Here is a 20,105-nt window from a genome sequence, read left to right as displayed (position 1 = left end):
AAACGCAGATCCAATTCTACCACCTCCCTGCTAAAACTGCTCTTGTATTTTCCCATCATATTTCATATACGGCCAAATCCCTTCATTGCTTGGGCGCCACTTCCTTCTCTCATTTCTTTCCACTGGAGTGCCCTCTGCACTCTTTGGGTTCCCTCCCATAGGGCATTTTCCATGTCTGGAATGTACGAAGGTTCCCTTGTCACAGAGCCTTCCAAGATGCTATTTGACCTGCCTGAAAGTCCTCCTGCACCTCAACCCTGGTGTACGTTGGTTCAACCTATGGACCTCAACTCAATTATGACTCTGAAAAGCCTTCTCCCACACCCAGTTTTTGGTGACGGGGGAGTCCCCTGTATCGGTTCTCACAGGATCTGCCTGTTATTTATCATTAGGTTAGTCTCAGTGAAAGCAGCAACTGTGTGTCTTCTTCTCTCAGCATTCTATGTGCAGAAACTTATTACATGCCTACGCGCTCATAGTCGGTGCTCAATATGTATTCAGTGTGTGAAAGACAGAGAAGTTCTTGGAAGCCTCAACTTTTCACTTGGCTCAGCACTTTTGATCTCTTTGTATCTTTGTCGGTTCAACTCTTCTCTTTCTTCCGTTGATGTGCACACGACATTCAAGGCACAATCTAAGGCATGAAGACGTACCCAGACACACAGGTTCTTGCTTTCAAGGAACTCGTACGTGCGATTCCCATCATTCAGGGCTTCTAAAATGCTCTAGAACAATGCAAACTTTTAGCATGATCCATTTGCACTTCAAAGGAAGATCATTTTACTTGCATAGCAAAGGTGGAGACCTTCCAACTTGTAGTCCAATACTGATACCTTTACCATTGCAGGCCACTCTTGTGGTTCCTTCTGTAGGTGTGTGACTCTTCCAGAAACGGGAAGATCTTCCGTAGTCCTCAGACTTTTTGTGTCATTTGGGAACATCAAGAAAGCTTCCAGCTATAGGTTCCAGACCGCCACCTCAAACAGTCAGTAGCGAAGGGGAGTGGATTGCAAGCATACGCGTTTTCAACCAGCATCCCTGGTGATTCTGTTGCTACAGACTCAATGCAGTGGGCAGGGCCTGGACTGTCCACTGGGTCTCACGTGGAATGGAGAGAAGGGCTTCCCCACCACTGCTTATAGCCTCCTGACTAGAAAGGGTCCCCGAACAAAAACCGGACAAACAAGATAATCCCACGTCGAGGTCCATGAGATGAAGGAACTAAGCAGCTGGTTGAGAGGGGGCCAAGGGGAAAGGTTGTTCTTTTTGTCTCCACCTCTACTCCTTTCTTCCTTGATGCCTTAGTGATTCATCATGGAGACCTGAAATACCCTTCACAATAGTCATATTGGTTGAATAAAGCTTTTGCATTTAACCAACTCTGAAAAACGAAGGAAGTTTAGCCTGCCACGCGTTTCTTTAAAAAAGTCGATTGCTTTCCAATACTGGGGTTTCTCCATTGCCTTGTTCAAGTAGCCTTAATAGTAAAAATAAACTAAAACGAAGGAAAGATTCAACTCTACCAACAAAGGAAACCTTCCGTCTCTTCCATCGTCTTGGCACTTAGTAGAACACTAGCTCTTTTCTTTGTATTTCGACTAGGCAATTAGCAGTATCGTGGCTCAGATGGGAAGGCGTCCGCCTGAAGGAGACTCGGGTTTGATCCCTGGGTGGGCAAGATCCCCTGGAGAAGGAAATGGCAACCCGCTCCGGTATTCTTGCCTGGGCAAAGTCGCGGACAGAGGAGCCTGACGGGCCGCAGGCCATGGGTCGCATCAAAGTTGGGCACAACTGAGCAACTCAGAACAGAAGTCTTTCCAAGGACCACAACAAGGGATTTGGAACTCTTGCTTGACTCCCACATGTTGACGATGTTGACTAGGCAGCAGGTGGCAGCTGAGTCATCTGTACAATTAAAAAAGAATGTGTCATTCTGTTCTATACGTTCCTGTACTGTACGAAGAGACTGTACAGAGCAGACGTCTGGACTTGTACGGGACTTTTGGTCCTTTAGAGGATTACAGTTGTAGCACCATCAATGACTGCCAGAGTTGGCAGGAAGGCTGCCCTCAAAGTCTGAGTCCAGACATGTCCAGGATTTTAGGGTATATCAGATGAGTAAGAGTGCATTGACCCTTCACTACGTCTCCAGAGAAAGTTGCTTTGGGTTTAGGGAGGTTCACCACCCCCCCCCCCCCACCAAGACAGTTCAAGAGCTGAAAACCACAGGTAAGGGAGACGGAGAAAGAGGGAGAGAGAGACAGCAAGAGGACCACGCAAGCTTCCCAAGCCGGTGGCGTCCACACTCTCCCCCCTCCACTCTGGGTATCCATCCGGCCCCAAGTCGACCCGACCCCACCCTCACCCACCGACACACACACACACACACACACACACTCGCACGCACTCACCCTCTGGCCTAGGGGCAGGGGCTGGGTCCCGCTTTAGGTAGCCAAGCCGAATGGGACCTTGGAGACGAGGAAGTCTTGGGGTCTCCACGGGCGAACGCCAGCCCCAGGGCACCGCTTTCAGCCGTCCAGCCGGGCCCGGCCCAAGGCTGACGCCCCCTCCCTTGGGGAAGCTGCTGCTTCCGCGCGGCCTCCCTCTGAGGTGCGTCACGGTCTGTGCCAGTGTGTCTGTCTCGGATCCGATGCCATCCTCTCTCCCCTGTCTGTCTCCCGTTTGCCGTCTCTCTGTCACTCGCCCTCTGTCTCTGTGTCCGTGTGTGTGTGTGTGTGTGTGTGCGCGCGCGCGCGCGAGCGCGTCTGTCTGTCTGTAGCTCCCTCTCGCTGTCTTCCAGTCTGTCTAGGAACCTTCATCTCTTTCTGCCTCTGTCTCTCCCGACAGCCGGCCGCCCGTCCTTTCCTCTGGCCCCGGCCTCTCACAGGTGCTATGGCTCTGGCTGAGGAGCTTGCGCCGGCCGGCTGTCTCCCTTCGCGTGGGTGCGTGCGAGTGTCTGGGCGTCTGTCCGTGTGCCTGCCTGTGGCTCGCGGTGGGTTTGGGCACCCGGCAGGGGCCGGGCAGGATGGGCGCTCAGGGCCCCGGCTGGGCTGTGCCTAGGCCCGCAGGAGGCTCCGAGGCCCCCGGGCCGCGGGGAGCGGGCCGCGGCGGGCCCCGAAGCCAGACAACCTCCGGGGCGGGGCCGAGTGTCCCTGAGCAGCGAACTGGATGGGGGGAGGTCCGCCGAGCGGGGCCGGGCCTGGAGAGGCCCAGGGCGGGAGGGCGCCGAGACCTCCGCGCCCCTCACCCCATCCCCACCCCACCCCCAGGCCCCGCACGCACGCACGCACGCACGCACGCACGCCCGGCCGCTGGGGGCCCCCGGGGCCCGGCCAGGCGGTTGCTGGCTGGGGGGTGGCGGTGTTCGGGGGCGTGGCGGCGTCGGCAGGCCGGAGTCCGGTCGCGGCTGGTGCGGCTCCAGTACAGCGCGCGCCCCCGTGGAGAGGTGCGGCTGGCCAGCCCGACCGGCAGGTCAGAGCGAAAGGGAGGCGCAGCGCAGGGCTCTTAGGGCGCCCGGCGGCAGCCGCCTCCGTCTACGGCCATACCACCCTGAACGCGCCCGATCTCGTCTGATCTCGGAAGCTAAGCAGGGTCGGGCCTGGTTAGTACTTGGATGGGAGACCGCCTGGGAATACCGGGTGCTGTAGGCTTTTTGCCTCCCCTCTCCTTTAGCCCCCGCCCCCCTTCGCAACTCCTGGGCCCTCGCAGCCCCAGCCCCTCCCGGGGGTGGGGGTGGGGGGTGGGTAAGGGGGCTGGGTCGGGGGGCTGGCCGGGGCCGCGCCTCCCGCTGCAGACCGGGGTTGCCTCCGCGCGGCCCGCGAGCCCCTCCGCATTCGGCTTCCAGGAAACCGGACGACCGTCCCTCGGGTCTCCGTCTGGGGCTCCCTTGGCGTGCCTCAGGCCATCCCGGGGGGGCTGCAGCACCACCAGCCCCAGCCCCAGCCCCAGCCCCAGCCCCAGCCCCAGCCCCAGCCCCAGCCCCGACCTCGCAGGCGTTCGCGCGTGCTCGCGCGCGCCCCCGCGCGGGCACACACAGATTCATCTGCACAGAAGGTGCCTGCATCTTGTTGAGTCATATACTTTTGGTGGCTATATGCCTGCGAGTGGGACTGCCGAATAATATGGTACTTCTAGTTTTCGTTTCTTGAGGAACCTCCATACGCTTTTCCATAGCGGCTCTACCGACTCACAGTCCTACCAACAGTGGAGGAGAGTTCCCTTTTCTGCACCTGCTCTGCAGCCTTTGTTACTGACAGACTTTGCCATGAGGACCGTTCTGACTAATGTGAAGTGGTACCTCGTTGTAGTTTGGAGTTGAGTCGCTCCAGTCATTAGTGATGTTGAGCAAGATGACCTTTTCAAAACGCAGATCCAATTCTACCACCTCCCTGCTAAAACTGCTCTTGTATTTTCCCATCATATTTCATATACGGCCAAATCCCTTCATTGCTTGGGCGCCACTTCCTTCTCTCATTTCTTTCCACTGGAGTGCCCTCTGCACTCTTTGGGTTCCCTCCCATAGGGCATTTTCCATGTCTGGAATGTACGAAGGTTCCCTTGTCACAGAGCCTTCCAAGATGCTATTTGACCTGCCTGAAAGTCCTCCTGCACCTCAACCCTGGTGTACGTTGGTTCAACCTATGGACCTCAACTCAATTATGACTCTGAAAAGCCTTCTCCCACACCCAGTTTTTGGTGACGGGGGAGTCCCCTGTATCGGTTCTCACAGGATCTGCCTGTTATTTATCATTAGGTTAGTCTCAGTGAAAGCAGCAACTGTGTGTCTTCTTCTCTCAGCATTCTATGTGCAGAAACTTATTACATGCCTACGCGCTCATAGTCGGTGCTCAATATGTATTCAGTGTGTGAAAGACAGAGAAGTTCTTGGAAGCCTCAACTTTTCACTTGGCTCAGCACTTTTGATCTCTTTGTATCTTTGTCGGTTCAACTCTTCTCTTTCTTCCGTTGATGTGCACACGACATTCAAGGCACAATCTAAGGCATGAAGACGTACCCAGACACACAGGTTCTTGCTTTCAAGGAACTCGTACGTGCGATTCCCATCATTCAGGGCTTCTAAAATGCTCTAGAACAATGCAAACTTTTAGCATGATCCATTTGCACTTCAAAGGAAGATCATTTTACTTGCATAGCAAAGGTGGAGACCTTCCAACTTGTAGTCCAATACTGATACCTTTACCATTGCAGGCCACTCTTGTGGTTCCTTCTGTAGGTGTGTGACTCTTCCAGAAACGGGAAGATCTTCCGTAGTCCTCAGACTTTTTGTGTCATTTGGGAACATCAAGAAAGCTTCCAGCTATAGGTTCCAGACCGCCACCTCAAACAGTCAGTAGCGAAGGGGAGTGGATTGCAAGCATACGCGTTTTCAACCAGCATCCCTGGTGATTCTGTTGCTACAGACTCAATGCAGTGGGCAGGGCCTGGACTGTCCACTGGGTCTCACGTGGAATGGAGAGAAGGGCTTCCCCACCACTGCTTATAGCCTCCTGACTAGAAAGGGTCCCCGAACAAAAACCGGACAAACAAGATAATCCCACGTCGAGGTCCATGAGATGAAGGAACTAAGCAGCTGGTTGAGAGGGGGCCAAGGGGAAAGGTTGTTCTTTTTGTCTCCACCTCTACTCCTTTCTTCCTTGATGCCTTAGTGATTCATCATGGAGACCTGAAATACCCTTCACAATAGTCATATTGGTTGAATAAAGCTTTTGCATTTAACCAACTCTGAAAAACGAAGGAAGTTTAGCCTGCCACGCGTTTCTTTAAAAAAGTCGATTGCTTTCCAATACTGGGGTTTCTCCATTGCCTTGTTCAAGTAGCCTTAATAGTAAAAATAAACTAAAACGAAGGAAAGATTCAACTCTACCAACAAAGGAAACCTTCCGTCTCTTCCATCGTCTTGGCACTTAGTAGAACACTAGCTCTTTTCTTTGTATTTCGACTAGGCAATTAGCAGTATCGTGGCTCAGATGGGAAGGCGTCCGCCTGAAGGAGACTCGGGTTTGATCCCTGGGTGGGCAAGATCCCCTGGAGAAGGAAATGGCAACCCGCTCCGGTATTCTTGCCTGGGCAAAGTCGCGGACAGAGGAGCCTGACGGGCCGCAGGCCATGGGTCGCATCAAAGTTGGGCACAACTGAGCAACTCAGAACAGAAGTCTTTCCAAGGACCACAACAAGGGATTTGGAACTCTTGCTTGACTCCCACATGTTGACGATGTTGACTAGGCAGCAGGTGGCAGCTGAGTCATCTGTACAATTAAAAAAGAATGTGTCATTCTGTTCTATACGTTCCTGTACTGTACGAAGAGACTGTACAGAGCAGACGTCTGGACTTGTACGGGACTTTTGGTCCTTTAGAGGATTACAGTTGTAGCACCATCAATGACTGCCAGAGTTGGCAGGAAGGCTGCCCTCAAAGTCTGAGTCCAGACATGTCCAGGATTTTAGGGTATATCAGATGAGTAAGAGTGCATTGACCCTTCACTACGTCTCCAGAGAAAGTTGCTTTGGGTTTAGGGAGGTTCACCACCCCCCCCCCCCCACCAAGACAGTTCAAGAGCTGAAAACCACAGGTAAGGGAGACGGAGAAAGAGGGAGAGAGAGACAGCAAGAGGACCACGCAAGCTTCCCAAGCCGGTGGCGTCCACACTCTCCCCCCTCCACTCTGGGTATCCATCCGGCCCCAAGTCGACCCGACCCCACCCTCACCCACCGACACACACACACACACACACACACACTCGCACGCACTCACCCTCTGGCCTAGGGGCAGGGGCTGGGTCCCGCTTTAGGTAGCCAAGCCGAATGGGACCTTGGAGACGAGGAAGTCTTGGGGTCTCCACGGGCGAACGCCAGCCCCAGGGCACCGCTTTCAGCCGTCCAGCCGGGCCCGGCCCAAGGCTGACGCCCCCTCCCTTGGGGAAGCTGCTGCTTCCGCGCGGCCTCCCTCTGAGGTGCGTCACGGTCTGTGCCAGTGTGTCTGTCTCGGATCCGATGCCATCCTCTCTCCCCTGTCTGTCTCCCGTTTGCCGTCTCTCTGTCACTCGCCCTCTGTCTCTGTGTCCGTGTGTGTGTGTGTGTGTGTGCGCGCGCGCGCGCGCGAGCGCGTCTGTCTGTCTGTAGCTCCCTCTCGCTGTCTTCCAGTCTGTCTAGGAACCTTCATCTCTTTCTGCCTCTGTCTCTCCCGACAGCCGGCCGCCCGTCCTTTCCTCTGGCCCCGGCCTCTCACAGGTGCTATGGCTCTGGCTGAGGAGCTTGCGCCGGCCGGCTGTCTCCCTTCGCGTGGGTGCGTGCGAGTGTCTGGGCGTCTGTCCGTGTGCCTGCCTGTGGCTCGCGGTGGGTTTGGGCACCCGGCAGGGGCCGGGCAGGATGGGCGCTCAGGGCCCCGGCTGGGCTGTGCCTAGGCCCGCAGGAGGCTCCGAGGCCCCCGGGCCGCGGGGAGCGGGCCGCGGCGGGCCCCGAAGCCAGACAACCTCCGGGGCGGGGCCGAGTGTCCCTGAGCAGCGAACTGGATGGGGGGAGGTCCGCCGAGCGGGGCCGGGCCTGGAGAGGCCCAGGGCGGGAGGGCGCCGAGACCTCCGCGCCCCTCACCCCATCCCCACCCCACCCCCAGGCCCCGCACGCACGCACGCACGCACGCACGCACGCCCGGCCGCTGGGGGCCCCCGGGGCCCGGCCAGGCGGTTGCTGGCTGGGGGGTGGCGGTGTTCGGGGGCGTGGCGGCGTCGGCAGGCCGGAGTCCGGTCGCGGCTGGTGCGGCTCCAGTACAGCGCGCGCCCCCGTGGAGAGGTGCGGCTGGCCAGCCCGACCGGCAGGTCAGAGCGAAAGGGAGGCGCAGCGCAGGGCTCTTAGGGCGCCCGGCGGCAGCCGCCTCCGTCTACGGCCATACCACCCTGAACGCGCCCGATCTCGTCTGATCTCGGAAGCTAAGCAGGGTCGGGCCTGGTTAGTACTTGGATGGGAGACCGCCTGGGAATACCGGGTGCTGTAGGCTTTTTGCCTCCCCTCTCCTTTAGCCCCCGCCCCCCTTCGCAACTCCTGGGCCCTCGCAGCCCCAGCCCCTCCCGGGGGTGGGGGTGGGGGGTGGGTAAGGGGGCTGGGTCGGGGGGCTGGCCGGGGCCGCGCCTCCCGCTGCAGACCGGGGTTGCCTCCGCGCGGCCCGCGAGCCCCTCCGCATTCGGCTTCCAGGAAACCGGACGACCGTCCCTCGGGTCTCCGTCTGGGGCTCCCTTGGCGTGCCTCAGGCCATCCCGGGGGGGCTGCAGCACCACCAGCCCCAGCCCCAGCCCCAGCCCCAGCCCCAGCCCCAGCCCCAGCCCCGACCTCGCAGGCGTTCGCGCGTGCTCGCGCGCGCCCCCGCGCGGGCACACACAGATTCATCTGCACAGAAGGTGCCTGCATCTTGTTGAGTCATATACTTTTGGTGGCTATATGCCTGCGAGTGGGACTGCCGAATAATATGGTACTTCTAGTTTTCGTTTCTTGAGGAACCTCCATACGCTTTTCCATAGCGGCTCTACCGACTCACAGTCCTACCAACAGTGGAGGAGAGTTCCCTTTTCTGCACCTGCTCTGCAGCCTTTGTTACTGACAGACTTTGCCATGAGGACCGTTCTGACTAATGTGAAGTGGTACCTCGTTGTAGTTTGGAGTTGAGTCGCTCCAGTCATTAGTGATGTTGAGCAAGATGACCTTTTCAAAACGCAGATCCAATTCTACCACCTCCCTGCTAAAACTGCTCTTGTATTTTCCCATCATATTTCATATACGGCCAAATCCCTTCATTGCTTGGGCGCCACTTCCTTCTCTCATTTCTTTCCACTGGAGTGCCCTCTGCACTCTTTGGGTTCCCTCCCATAGGGCATTTTCCATGTCTGGAATGTACGAAGGTTCCCTTGTCACAGAGCCTTCCAAGATGCTATTTGACCTGCCTGAAAGTCCTCCTGCACCTCAACCCTGGTGTACGTTGGTTCAACCTATGGACCTCAACTCAATTATGACTCTGAAAAGCCTTCTCCCACACCCAGTTTTTGGTGACGGGGGAGTCCCCTGTATCGGTTCTCACAGGATCTGCCTGTTATTTATCATTAGGTTAGTCTCAGTGAAAGCAGCAACTGTGTGTCTTCTTCTCTCAGCATTCTATGTGCAGAAACTTATTACATGCCTACGCGCTCATAGTCGGTGCTCAATATGTATTCAGTGTGTGAAAGACAGAGAAGTTCTTGGAAGCCTCAACTTTTCACTTGGCTCAGCACTTTTGATCTCTTTGTATCTTTGTCGGTTCAACTCTTCTCTTTCTTCCGTTGATGTGCACACGACATTCAAGGCACAATCTAAGGCATGAAGACGTACCCAGACACACAGGTTCTTGCTTTCAAGGAACTCGTACGTGCGATTCCCATCATTCAGGGCTTCTAAAATGCTCTAGAACAATGCAAACTTTTAGCATGATCCATTTGCACTTCAAAGGAAGATCATTTTACTTGCATAGCAAAGGTGGAGACCTTCCAACTTGTAGTCCAATACTGATACCTTTACCATTGCAGGCCACTCTTGTGGTTCCTTCTGTAGGTGTGTGACTCTTCCAGAAACGGGAAGATCTTCCGTAGTCCTCAGACTTTTTGTGTCATTTGGGAACATCAAGAAAGCTTCCAGCTATAGGTTCCAGACCGCCACCTCAAACAGTCAGTAGCGAAGGGGAGTGGATTGCAAGCATACGCGTTTTCAACCAGCATCCCTGGTGATTCTGTTGCTACAGACTCAATGCAGTGGGCAGGGCCTGGACTGTCCACTGGGTCTCACGTGGAATGGAGAGAAGGGCTTCCCCACCACTGCTTATAGCCTCCTGACTAGAAAGGGTCCCCGAACAAAAACCGGACAAACAAGATAATCCCACGTCGAGGTCCATGAGATGAAGGAACTAAGCAGCTGGTTGAGAGGGGGCCAAGGGGAAAGGTTGTTCTTTTTGTCTCCACCTCTACTCCTTTCTTCCTTGATGCCTTAGTGATTCATCATGGAGACCTGAAATACCCTTCACAATAGTCATATTGGTTGAATAAAGCTTTTGCATTTAACCAACTCTGAAAAACGAAGGAAGTTTAGCCTGCCACGCGTTTCTTTAAAAAGTCGATTGCTTTCCAATACTGGGGTTTCTCCATTGCCTTGTTCAAGTAGCCTTAATAGTAAAAATAAACTAAAACGAAGGAAAGATTCAACTCTACCAACAAAGGAAACCTTCCGTCTCTTCCATCGTCTTGGCACTTAGTAGAACACTAGCTCTTTTCTTTGTATTTCGACTAGGCAATTAGCAGTATCGTGGCTCAGATGGGAAGGCGTCCGCCTGAAGGAGACTCGGGTTTGATCCCTGGGTGGGCAAGATCCCCTGGAGAAGGAAATGGCAACCCGCTCCGGTATTCTTGCCTGGGCAAAGTCGCGGACAGAGGAGCCTGACGGGCCGCAGGCCATGGGTCGCATCAAAGTTGGGCACAACTGAGCAACTCAGAACAGAAGTCTTTCCAAGGACCACAACAAGGGATTTGGAACTCTTGCTTGACTCCCACATGTTGACGATGTTGACTAGGCAGCAGGTGGCAGCTGAGTCATCTGTACAATTAAAAAAGAATGTGTCATTCTGTTCTATACGTTCCTGTACTGTACGAAGAGACTGTACAGAGCAGACGTCTGGACTTGTACGGGACTTTTGGTCCTTTAGAGGATTACAGTTGTAGCACCATCAATGACTGCCAGAGTTGGCAGGAAGGCTGCCCTCAAAGTCTGAGTCCAGACATGTCCAGGATTTTAGGGTATATCAGATGAGTAAGAGTGCATTGACCCTTCACTACGTCTCCAGAGAAAGTTGCTTTGGGTTTAGGGAGGTTCACCACCCCCCCCCCCCACCAAGACAGTTCAAGAGCTGAAAACCACAGGTAAGGGAGACGGAGAAAGAGGGAGAGAGAGACAGCAAGAGGACCACGCAAGCTTCCCAAGCCGGTGGCGTCCACACTCTCCCCCCTCCACTCTGGGTATCCATCCGGCCCCAAGTCGACCCGACCCCACCCTCACCCACCGACACACTCACACACACACACACACACACACTCTCGCACGCACTCACCCTCTGGCCTAGGGGCAGGGGCTGGGTCCCGCTTTAGGTAGCCAAGCCGAACGGGACCTTGGAGTCGAGGAAGTCTTGGGGTCTCCACGGGCGAACGCCAGCCCCAGGGCACCGCTTTCAGCCGTCCAGCCGGGCCCGGCCCAAGGCTGACGCCCCCTCCCTTGAGGAAGCTGCTTCTTCCGTGCAGCCTCCCTCCGAGGTGCGTCACGGTCTGTGCCAGTGTGTCTGTCTCGTATCTGAGGCCATCCTCTCTCCCCTTTCTGTATCCCATTTGTCATCTCTCTGTCACTCGCCCTCTGTCTCTGTGTCCGTGTGTGTGTGTGTGTGTGTGTGTGTGTGTGTGCGCGCGCGCGCGCGAGCGCGTCTGTCTGTCTGTAGCTCCCTCTCGCTGTCTTCCAGTCTGTCTTGGAACCTTCATCTCTTTCTGCCTCTGTCTCTCCCGACAGCCGGCCGCCCATCCTTTCCTCTGGCCCCGGCCTCTCACAGGTGCTATGGCTCTGGCTGAGGAGCTTGCGCTGGCCGGCTGTCTCCCTTCGCGTGGGTGCGTGCGAGTGTCTGGGCGTCTGTCCGTGTGCCTGCCTGTGGCTCGTCTGCTCTCTCGGGAAGGTCGTGTGCTTGGTTGGCGGCGTGGGGTCAAGTTTGGCCTCGGTAATGCGTAGGGCTTGTGCTGAGGCGCTCTGGTGGACCTCACCTCCATGCCTCCTGGTGGGTTTGGGGACCAGGCAGGTGCCAGGGAGGATGGGCCGTCAGGGCTCTGGCTAGTCTGCGCCTAGGCCCTCAAGAGGCTCAGAGGCCCATGGGCTGAGGTGTGCGGGCAGCGGCGGGAACGGAAGCCAGATAACTCCGGGGCCACGTGGCCCTGAGCTGTGAATGGGATAGGGGAAGCCTGGCTCTTCGAGCGTGGCCGGGCCTGGAGAGGCCCATGGTGGGAGGGCTCTGATACCTCTACCACCCTGAGCCCACCCCGCAGGCCCCACACACATGCACACAGGCCTGCCGCTGTGGGTCCCAGAAGCCCTCCTACTCCCACTGAGAACAGACTAGAGCTGGTAATGGCAGCCCGTGTCATCACATGGACATTCTGTTAAGTGAAACGGATGGATACAATGGAAAGGCCAGAAAGTGGAAGCATAGGTGTCCTCAAAGGACGACCGACGGTGTGTTCATGCCCTTGGCTCTGGAGACCAGAGGCTCCATCACCTCAGCATCTGTGGGGACAGGGCCCCTGTGCTGCTGAGGCGCGGGCAGCGGGCCAAGGGTGGGAACAAAGTGCAGGTATTGAGGCTCGCCGTTGGTCCTAGGTGGGGTGGCTGAGGGCAACCCTGACCCGGATCCGAATGATGCACTAGGGAGTGTGTGTGTGCACACTTGTGTGTGGGAGCTTTTCATGTTATTTTAGTCAATAGTCTTTATTATTCATATATCCATAGAAACAAGTATGTAGCAAGGGGAGGTGGGAGGGAGATTCAAGAGGGACAGGACATACGTCTATGGCTAATTCATGTTGATGTATGGCAGAAATCAACCGATATTGAACAAAATTATCCTTAAGTTAAAAAGAACATAGCAAGGTGGTCAGGAAAGTATGAAAAAAAGATTTCTCATAGAGATTTATCCTCAACTCCATGTACATCTGGGAGCAGGCTGCCCACCATCATCAGACCCTAGTCCAGCATCAGGCCCTCCCCAACCCTCAGACCCTCCCCTACCCCCCAACCCTTCCCCAGTATCAGGCCCCCCGCCTCCAGTATGAGGTGTGGCAGCCCTACTTGTCTGACGCTCCTGAGCACACTCAGGCAGCCCCAGAGCAGCAGGACAATAGCTCTGGCAGGAGGTGCATCTTTAGGAATCACCTGCAGAGCAGCAGCAGCTGGGGTTTGTTTCAGGTCAAGGAGAGACAAAGAAAAGGCACTTGTGCAGGAGGCAGTGGAGGCTGTGGGCACGTTCCCCAGCTCTGCTTCCTCCCCGTGGGGGCTTTGCTCTCCTGCTCTCTCACAGGCCCCAGGACAGTGTCCTTCCAGATACACGGTCTCCTTGATATCTCAAGCCCAAGTCCTGAGTTGTGTCCCAGTCCAGTGTGGCAGAGGGCTGGGAACACCCAAGCTCAAGGCCCAAAAATATCCCAGGGGGAGAGCCGAGCCCCAGCGGGTGGCAGGGCAGGGGATGAGGGTGACCGCCCACAGAGGGCCCTGCAGCAGCACTGGAAGGAGAGCAGTGATGCCTTAGCTCACACAGGGATGCTGCCCGGCCTGGCACTCAGACATGTTACCGCCAGCAGCTCTGGGGACGCAGGAAATCTGGTGAGTGACAGCATGCCACCCAGGCCATGTGGTGGGCACTGCTGACCATGGCCTCGGTTTTCATTCTGGTTCCAACTGTCCCTCCAAAGGCTGATGGGCTCCTCTTCCGAATGGCACAGATATTTTCTTTATGTGGGTGAACGCATCCCTTGTTTCTGTCGGCACTGTTGTCGCTCATCGTGTGTTTTCCTCTTTACAAGCTGTGCTTGCTGCTCTTCCAGTTTAACTTAGGAGCAGCCCTTATTTCCTGCATTTGTAGTTGTCAGCGTTCACTGGGGCTTTCCAGGTGGCACTAGGGGTAAAGATCCTGCCTGCCAATGCAAGAGATAAGGAGAGGTGTAGGTTCGATCCCTGGGTCGAGAAGATGCCCTGGAGGAGGGCCTGGCAACCCACACCAGTCTTCTTGCCTGGAGAATCCCATGGACAGAGGAGCTAGTGGGCTACAGTCCCTGGGGTCGCAGAGTCAGACACGACTGAAGCAGGTTAGCACACACTCAGGTTTTAGTTCAGTCGCTCAGTTGTGTCCGACTCTTTGCCACTCCGTGGACTGCAGCAATCATCATGCCATAGAACCATCTCATTCCTGTTGCATCCAGGAGAGGTGGCTGGGGCTCAGCAAAGTGCCTGGTCCCACTGGATGGGTGTGAACCTGCCCTCACCACTCCCTGACCACGTGACCATCACTGTGTCCTCCTCTGTAAATCGGGAGGGGGCAGCACCTGCTTGGTAAGGGGCACACACAGCATCTGGTATACAATCAAGGCACCATCCATCTCAGCGTTGTACTTATTAATAACAGGGATAGAATTTAATAACCTGCTCCTTTTTCTGTCTTGTCACTTGACTGTGCTCCAGACCACATCTGCTTTACTTACCCCTGTAAATCCCACACCCAGCACAAACAAGACACTCAGCAAATTTGTGGCTGAAGAGTCAGGAACATATGCTGTCCTCAAGGAGAGGAAGCTGAGTGAGATGGGGGCCTGATGATAACCCTGTATGATGAGGGGACCCCAGGAGGACCTGTGTGGCTGTGGGGTGGGGTGGGGGGCATAGGCAGAACCCCTGATGAGCTCCTCAGGATGGGGAAGGTGGCAGGAAGGAGGGCGGGCTGTTCCTTGTGGGGTGTCTACAGATTGTACCTCACCCTTCACTGATGAGCACTTAGGCCGTTTCCAAACACTTGTCACTGTTCTGGAGGAAACAATCTTTGCCCAGCTCCTACTCAATCAATTCGTAGACTATGTTTCTAGCATTGGAGTACAATCATCTGCTTTATTCATTCCATGCTCCGCTCATCCACCCATTCAGCCAGCCATCTGTTCATCCAACCACCAGTCACTAATCAATCCATCCATCCACCCATTAACTCATCCGATCATCTCAGACCCATTGAGAAGACAGATGCCTCCTCCACTCCTGCTCCCAGGAGGATCCCCAGCGTGAGTGACAGGAGCCTCGTGGGGACAGTGGGGGAGACCCAGAAGGGACATGCCTGCAGGCCCTCCTCCCTCTGAACGGTGAAGCACCCACCTGGTCCTAATGCCTCCTTGCCAGGGTGTTCAGGCCCGCCCTTTTCCTTCTTGTGAAACAAGTGGCTGATGGAGGACTTGATGCCCTTCTTATTCGGGGCTTTGTGCAGCGAGTCCTGCCTGCTGGTGCTGCTGCTGGGGTTGTTCCCGGGGCTGTCCTGAAAGCCTGTCGAGCTTTGGGGAGAGAAAACGACCTTTAACTGGCACCCTCGTGCAAACACACACCCCTCCACAAGAGCTACTGATAGAAACGGGCACCCAGCAACACCCGCGCCTCAACCTCGCAGCTGACAGTGGAGTCTCCTTCACCAACCACACTCCACACGAGCAATGCAGGCTCCCGGCCTCAGACAACCACGCCAGGAAGCTGAGATTCTCTGCCTCAAGCTCTCCCCCGAGGAAGGCTTGACTCCACGCCAGCTAGTGCAGAGGGCACTCCGACCCTCCCTCAGGGTTGCTGCTCAGCAAGTGACGACACTCCAGGAGGAGGCAGCTCCCCAGCTCTGGGCAGTTCCCCCCGCCTCCTGCAGGGTGTCCGTCCCCGGCCATGGCAGGAGAGCAACGGTCACCGTGGAGGTCTGCTGGTCAGGTGACCACACGTGCCCTCCATCGAGTGCTGCCTGGCTCAGGACGGGAGCTCAGCAGGTGGTGGTCTGAATGAGGACAGTGTCAGTCACAGGAGGGGACAGGGTCTCCTGAGAGGAGACCCCTGCGGAAAAGGGAGGGACCCTCAAGAGCGAACCCAAGATGCACGGGGCCATCACCATCAGGAACGTGCCCCAGGCCAGGCAGACCTCTACCAAGGGCAGGAAGAAAGCTCCCACAGGAGTCAATCTGTAGAGATGGACGTTTTCTAAAATCACTGAGGTCACTGAGCTCTTCTTCCCCAGCACCTGAAGTTCACCACTAAACACAGGCACTGAACCCAGTGGTATTCCTTTAAAATCATCCTTGCAACTCTTTCAAGACAAGAGGCACAGGGCTCCTGAAACTGATGACACGCACACAGGCCACTTACTTGCGGGCGTCCCTGATGTCCTCGGGGGTGGCTGTGTGCAGCGCCCCCATGTGCAGGCGGTCCAGCCGAAGGGACCGTGGCGAGGCGGGGGGTGAGGTTTCACATTTGATGGTGGTCTTGTCATCTCCTACCTCTTCCCATAAAGCTGGCAGCTGAGGGAGTGAGGTAAGTGTACAACTGGCTAACAATAGACTGTTTTGAAAAAGGCAATCACACAGGCTTTACATTATAACCAGAAACTTATTTGAAAATCTATTAGCTATGCTTTCCCTCAAGTACAAAAAAAAACCCTTGTTCTAGCTTAATGCCATCTTAAAGGACTGTGTTGTTCAAGAGAAGCAGGGCTATGGAGCAGCGAGAGCATCTGACTGAGTGCAGAGACCCTGGATGGGAGCCTCCCTGCAGCTGGGCTCCACCCTCCCTGGAATCCAGTGACCAGATGGCCCCGCCGGGCAGGACAGGACAGCAGAGTGACGCTGGCACCATGAACCCTGCATGGCATGAACTGCCCTGATGAAAGGACTGTGCTCATCGCCAGATGCTGCTCAGAAGCACCACAGCTAGAGTACAAAACCTCTCAGCAAAGCGTCCAGACATTTCTGTTTGAAGGAGAAAAAGACACAGCTTGTGCCACCACCCTAGATCATTTGGAGTGATGATGCAGGTTACTGGAAACCATGACAACAAGAGAAACACAGAAAAGGTACCTAACCCCTCCACGCAAACACCATGTGCCTGGATCGTATTTCTCGGTAACATACAGACTGGGGGCTACCCACTGAAGTACTTACACGCAGTTCGAGTGTCATTCATTCACAGTGGTTTCCATAAGGCCCCCCCAGGTCCTTACTAAGAGATGATCTTGTATCACCCTAGAGTGGTGGGAGGTTCAAAAGGGAGGAGATATATGGGTACCTATGGCTGATTCATGTTGAGGTTTGACAGAAAAGAAAATTCTGTAAAGCAATTATCTTTCAATTAAAAATAAACTAATTAAAAAAAAAAAAAGAAGATGATCTCTCTTGGACTCCCAGAGTTTCCCCTGGTCCTGGGTGTGAGGAAAGGAAAGACAGTGTGGGGAACAGATTAACCCCACAGGGTCCAGACAGGTCTTACTGATACATTTTGGTGTGTGGTTAAACCAGGGGAGGTTTTAGGAAACATGCATGGCATGTATTTTTATAAACAATTAGTGCATAGTTTTAACCAACTAACCTGTGCCTTTTTAGTGGGATTCTGTAAAGAATACTGATCCCGTGCAGCCCCACAGGAGCTTGGTGACAACAAAGTGACTTAGTGTAAAATACAGCTGAACTCATTTAACAGCAGCTGGATAAACTGGGCACCCTCCCCTGAGCTCTAACAAGAACCCTCACACAACAGAAGGCTACAAAGGCTAGAAATTATCCACATGGAACTGAACAGGGATCAATCTCAAATTCAAGTTAAAATAAACATTTATAAAAATCAGAAAACAACAATGAACAGAGCAGGGAAGCGACACACATGGGTTGACTATGGACTCAGTGGAGACAAACACCTGCCTCAGAGTCAGGGCCCACGCCAGCCCCTTCCCCCGGGCCTCCTCCTGAGGAAGGCCTCTGGGTCTGCAGCCTGGCTGCCCTCCCCCAGGATGAGAGCCACCCCACTGGTGCCACATGTGGCTAGGAAGGGCAGTGCCGTGTCCTCACTGAACAGGAGGGCAAAGCAGACTACAGAGCAGGCGAGTGGCACACCCAGGTCACCAACCCCAGGGGGACGGCACTGCTCTGCTGTGCCCAGCAGAAGGGCTCCCGGGCACTGAGCTGCCTGAACTGGAGGGTGGCCACCCCAGTCCTGTGGGAAGGCCCAGGAGTGCTCAGTCAGCGGGCTGGGAGCAGGAGAGGGACAAGGAAGGCCAGCCCTTGGGACATTGGACTCCAACAACAGGGGCTCACCCAAGTGACCCGAGGGGAGAGGCAGCAGGCTCCCTCCTGATGCTCCCTCCATCAGGGATGCTGTGATGGACACGAGAGCCTCTGGAGGAAAGCGGGCTGGATGGCACCATGGTTAAGTGTCCAGGCTCTGATCAGACAAGTCCACACCGCGCTGCTGGGTGTGAGAGCCTGGGTAGGGTGCCTGGCCTTGCTAAGCCTCAGTGTCTATGTCTGCTGAATGGGGATAGCAGCAGCCTGGACCTCACCTGAGGATGAGATGACAGACTCGGAAAGCACGTGTCTGGTGCACAGAGTCTCCTGCACATTGCTACCCACCATCATTAAATTGGCTTCCCACAAATCTAACATCTATGGCTCTGATTCAGTCATTTCTTAAAAGAAAGCACTAAGCGGAAATTCCATGGTGGTCCAGAGGTTAAGACTTGGCACTTTCACTGCCAGGACACTGGTCTGATACCTGGTTGGGGATCTAAGATCGCATAAGCTGTGCAGCATGGCCAAAAACATAAGTAAAGAAAATTTTAAAAATAATAAATAATATGATGTCTATTATAAACAAGCATGAGATGATCAGAAGGCAAACAAGTGGGAGAAAGGCAAACTGTTACAATTGTCCCAACGAATGACCTATTTCCAACAGAACCATCAGCACATTTTAAGTGGTGGGTGAGTTTCATTACTTCCATTAAAACGTCAATTATTCACCAGGACATAACCACACAGTGTTCATTCACGTTAAACAATAAGGACTCTTTAATACTTCACAGAGAAACAAAGGCCTGCTAAATTACTCAATAGTTTACCTTTCGACGCTGCTTCCTTAAATCACTAGGCTGATAGATGCATGCAAAGAAATGAAGAGAAACCAGATTCATTGCGACTTTGAAGCTAAAATTTCAAGAATCCGTAGAGGCAAATACAGTAAAGCAAAAATGATGGCAAACATGTAAGTGACATGAAGATTTAGAGAAATGTGACTGGAAACAGAACATTTTTTTGACCACAGAAGTTAAATAAGCTATTCAAGATTTACTAGAGAAACACTATAAATTATTACTCAGGAAGATACCATTCTATTACAACATCATGATTTATTAAAGCACAGCATTCTGTACAACAAAGGGCCTTAACAGGTGTCTATTCTCAGCCAAATCTCTCTATAAGTTAGTTTCTCTTAATCAAAAACATGTTACACTTTAAATTAGTCATTTAACTGATGAGGAAGTTACCATAATACCTAGTTTAACATTGAACAAATCTAACCACCTCTTGGACATTCATGTAAAATCCTGACATAGAATTTGATTTAAAACTTCTCAAAATAAATTCATTAAAGCAAGTTCCCTGTGAAAATATGTAAGAATGAAAGCTAGCACAATAGCAGGTGCAGTCTTTACATTTTATTAACCATAGAAGATACTTTTTTAACGAGTCTAATAGAGACATTAACTGTGCAAAAGCTGATGAGATTTACAGTCTTAAATACAAGCACCAACACAGAAAGGATACTGTGTCAGTTCAGTTCAGTTCAGTCGCTCAGTCGTGTCCGACTCTTTGTGACCCCATGAATCGCAGCATGCCAGGACCCCCTGTCCATCACCAACTCTTGGCGTTCACCCAAACTCATGTCCATTGAGTTGGTGATGCCATCCAGCCATCTCATCCTCTGTCGTCCCCTTCTCCTCCTGCCCCCAATTCCTCCCAGCATCAGAGTCTTTTCCAATAAGTCAACTCTTCACTTGAGGTGGCCAAAGTGCTGGAGTTTCAGCTTTAGCATCGGTCCTTCCAATCAACACCCAGGACTGATCTCCTTTAGAATGGACTGGTTGCATCTCCTTGCAGTCCAAGGGACTCACTCTCAAGAGTCTTCTCCAACACCACAGCTCAAAAGCATCAATCCTTTGATGCTCAGCTTTCTTCACAGTCCAACTTTCATATCCATACATGACAACTGGAAGAACCATAGCCTTGACTAGATGGACCTTTGTTGGCAAAGTAATGTCTCTGCTTTTGAATACGCTATCTACGTTGGTCATAACTTTGCTTCCAAGGAGTAAGCGCCTTTTAATTTCATGGCTGCAGTCACCATCTGCAGTGATTTTGGAGCCCCCCAAAATAAAGTCTGACACTGTTTCCCCATCTATTTCCTATGAAGTGATGGGACCAGATACCATGATCTTAGTTTTC

General features: G+C 53.8%; 2 protein-coding genes and 2 non-coding genes across 4 annotated transcripts in view; 3 read left to right on the top strand and 1 right to left on the bottom strand.

Moving 5' to 3' along the window:
- Window positions 1-20,105, top strand: part of LOC123465559 (liprin-alpha-1-like) — a gene marked incomplete in the record, with an annotated part of 992,590 nt that overhangs the window by 10,702 nt on the left and 961,783 nt on the right.
- Window positions 3,532-3,650, top strand: LOC123330664. The gene has a single exon (XR_006546737.1). It is a non-coding gene; the product is annotated as a 5S ribosomal RNA (ribosomal RNA).
- LOC123330663 lies at window positions 7,893-8,011 on the top strand. The gene has a single exon (XR_006546736.1). It is a non-coding gene; the product is annotated as a 5S ribosomal RNA (ribosomal RNA).
- LOC123465603 (liprin-alpha-1-like) lies at window positions 13,397-18,793 on the bottom strand. The gene is made up of 4 exons (XM_045165147.1): window positions 18,722-18,793; window positions 15,982-16,133; window positions 14,965-15,137; window positions 13,397-13,742 (listed from the first exon to the last, which is right to left on the bottom strand). The coding sequence occupies exons 1-4, from the start codon at window positions 18,791-18,793 to the stop codon at window positions 13,672-13,674; spliced, it is 468 nt and encodes a 155-aa protein (XP_045021082.1). The 3' UTR covers window positions 13,397-13,671.

This window comes from Bubalus bubalis, chromosome 1 (genome assembly GCF_019923935.1).
Source record: "Bubalus bubalis isolate 160015118507 breed Murrah chromosome 1, NDDB_SH_1, whole genome shotgun sequence".
Lineage (NCBI taxonomy): Eukaryota > Metazoa > Chordata > Mammalia > Artiodactyla > Bovidae > Bubalus > Bubalus bubalis.
Note: the sequence above shows the minus strand (reverse complement) of the source record. Positions and strands in the feature narration are given on the sequence as shown.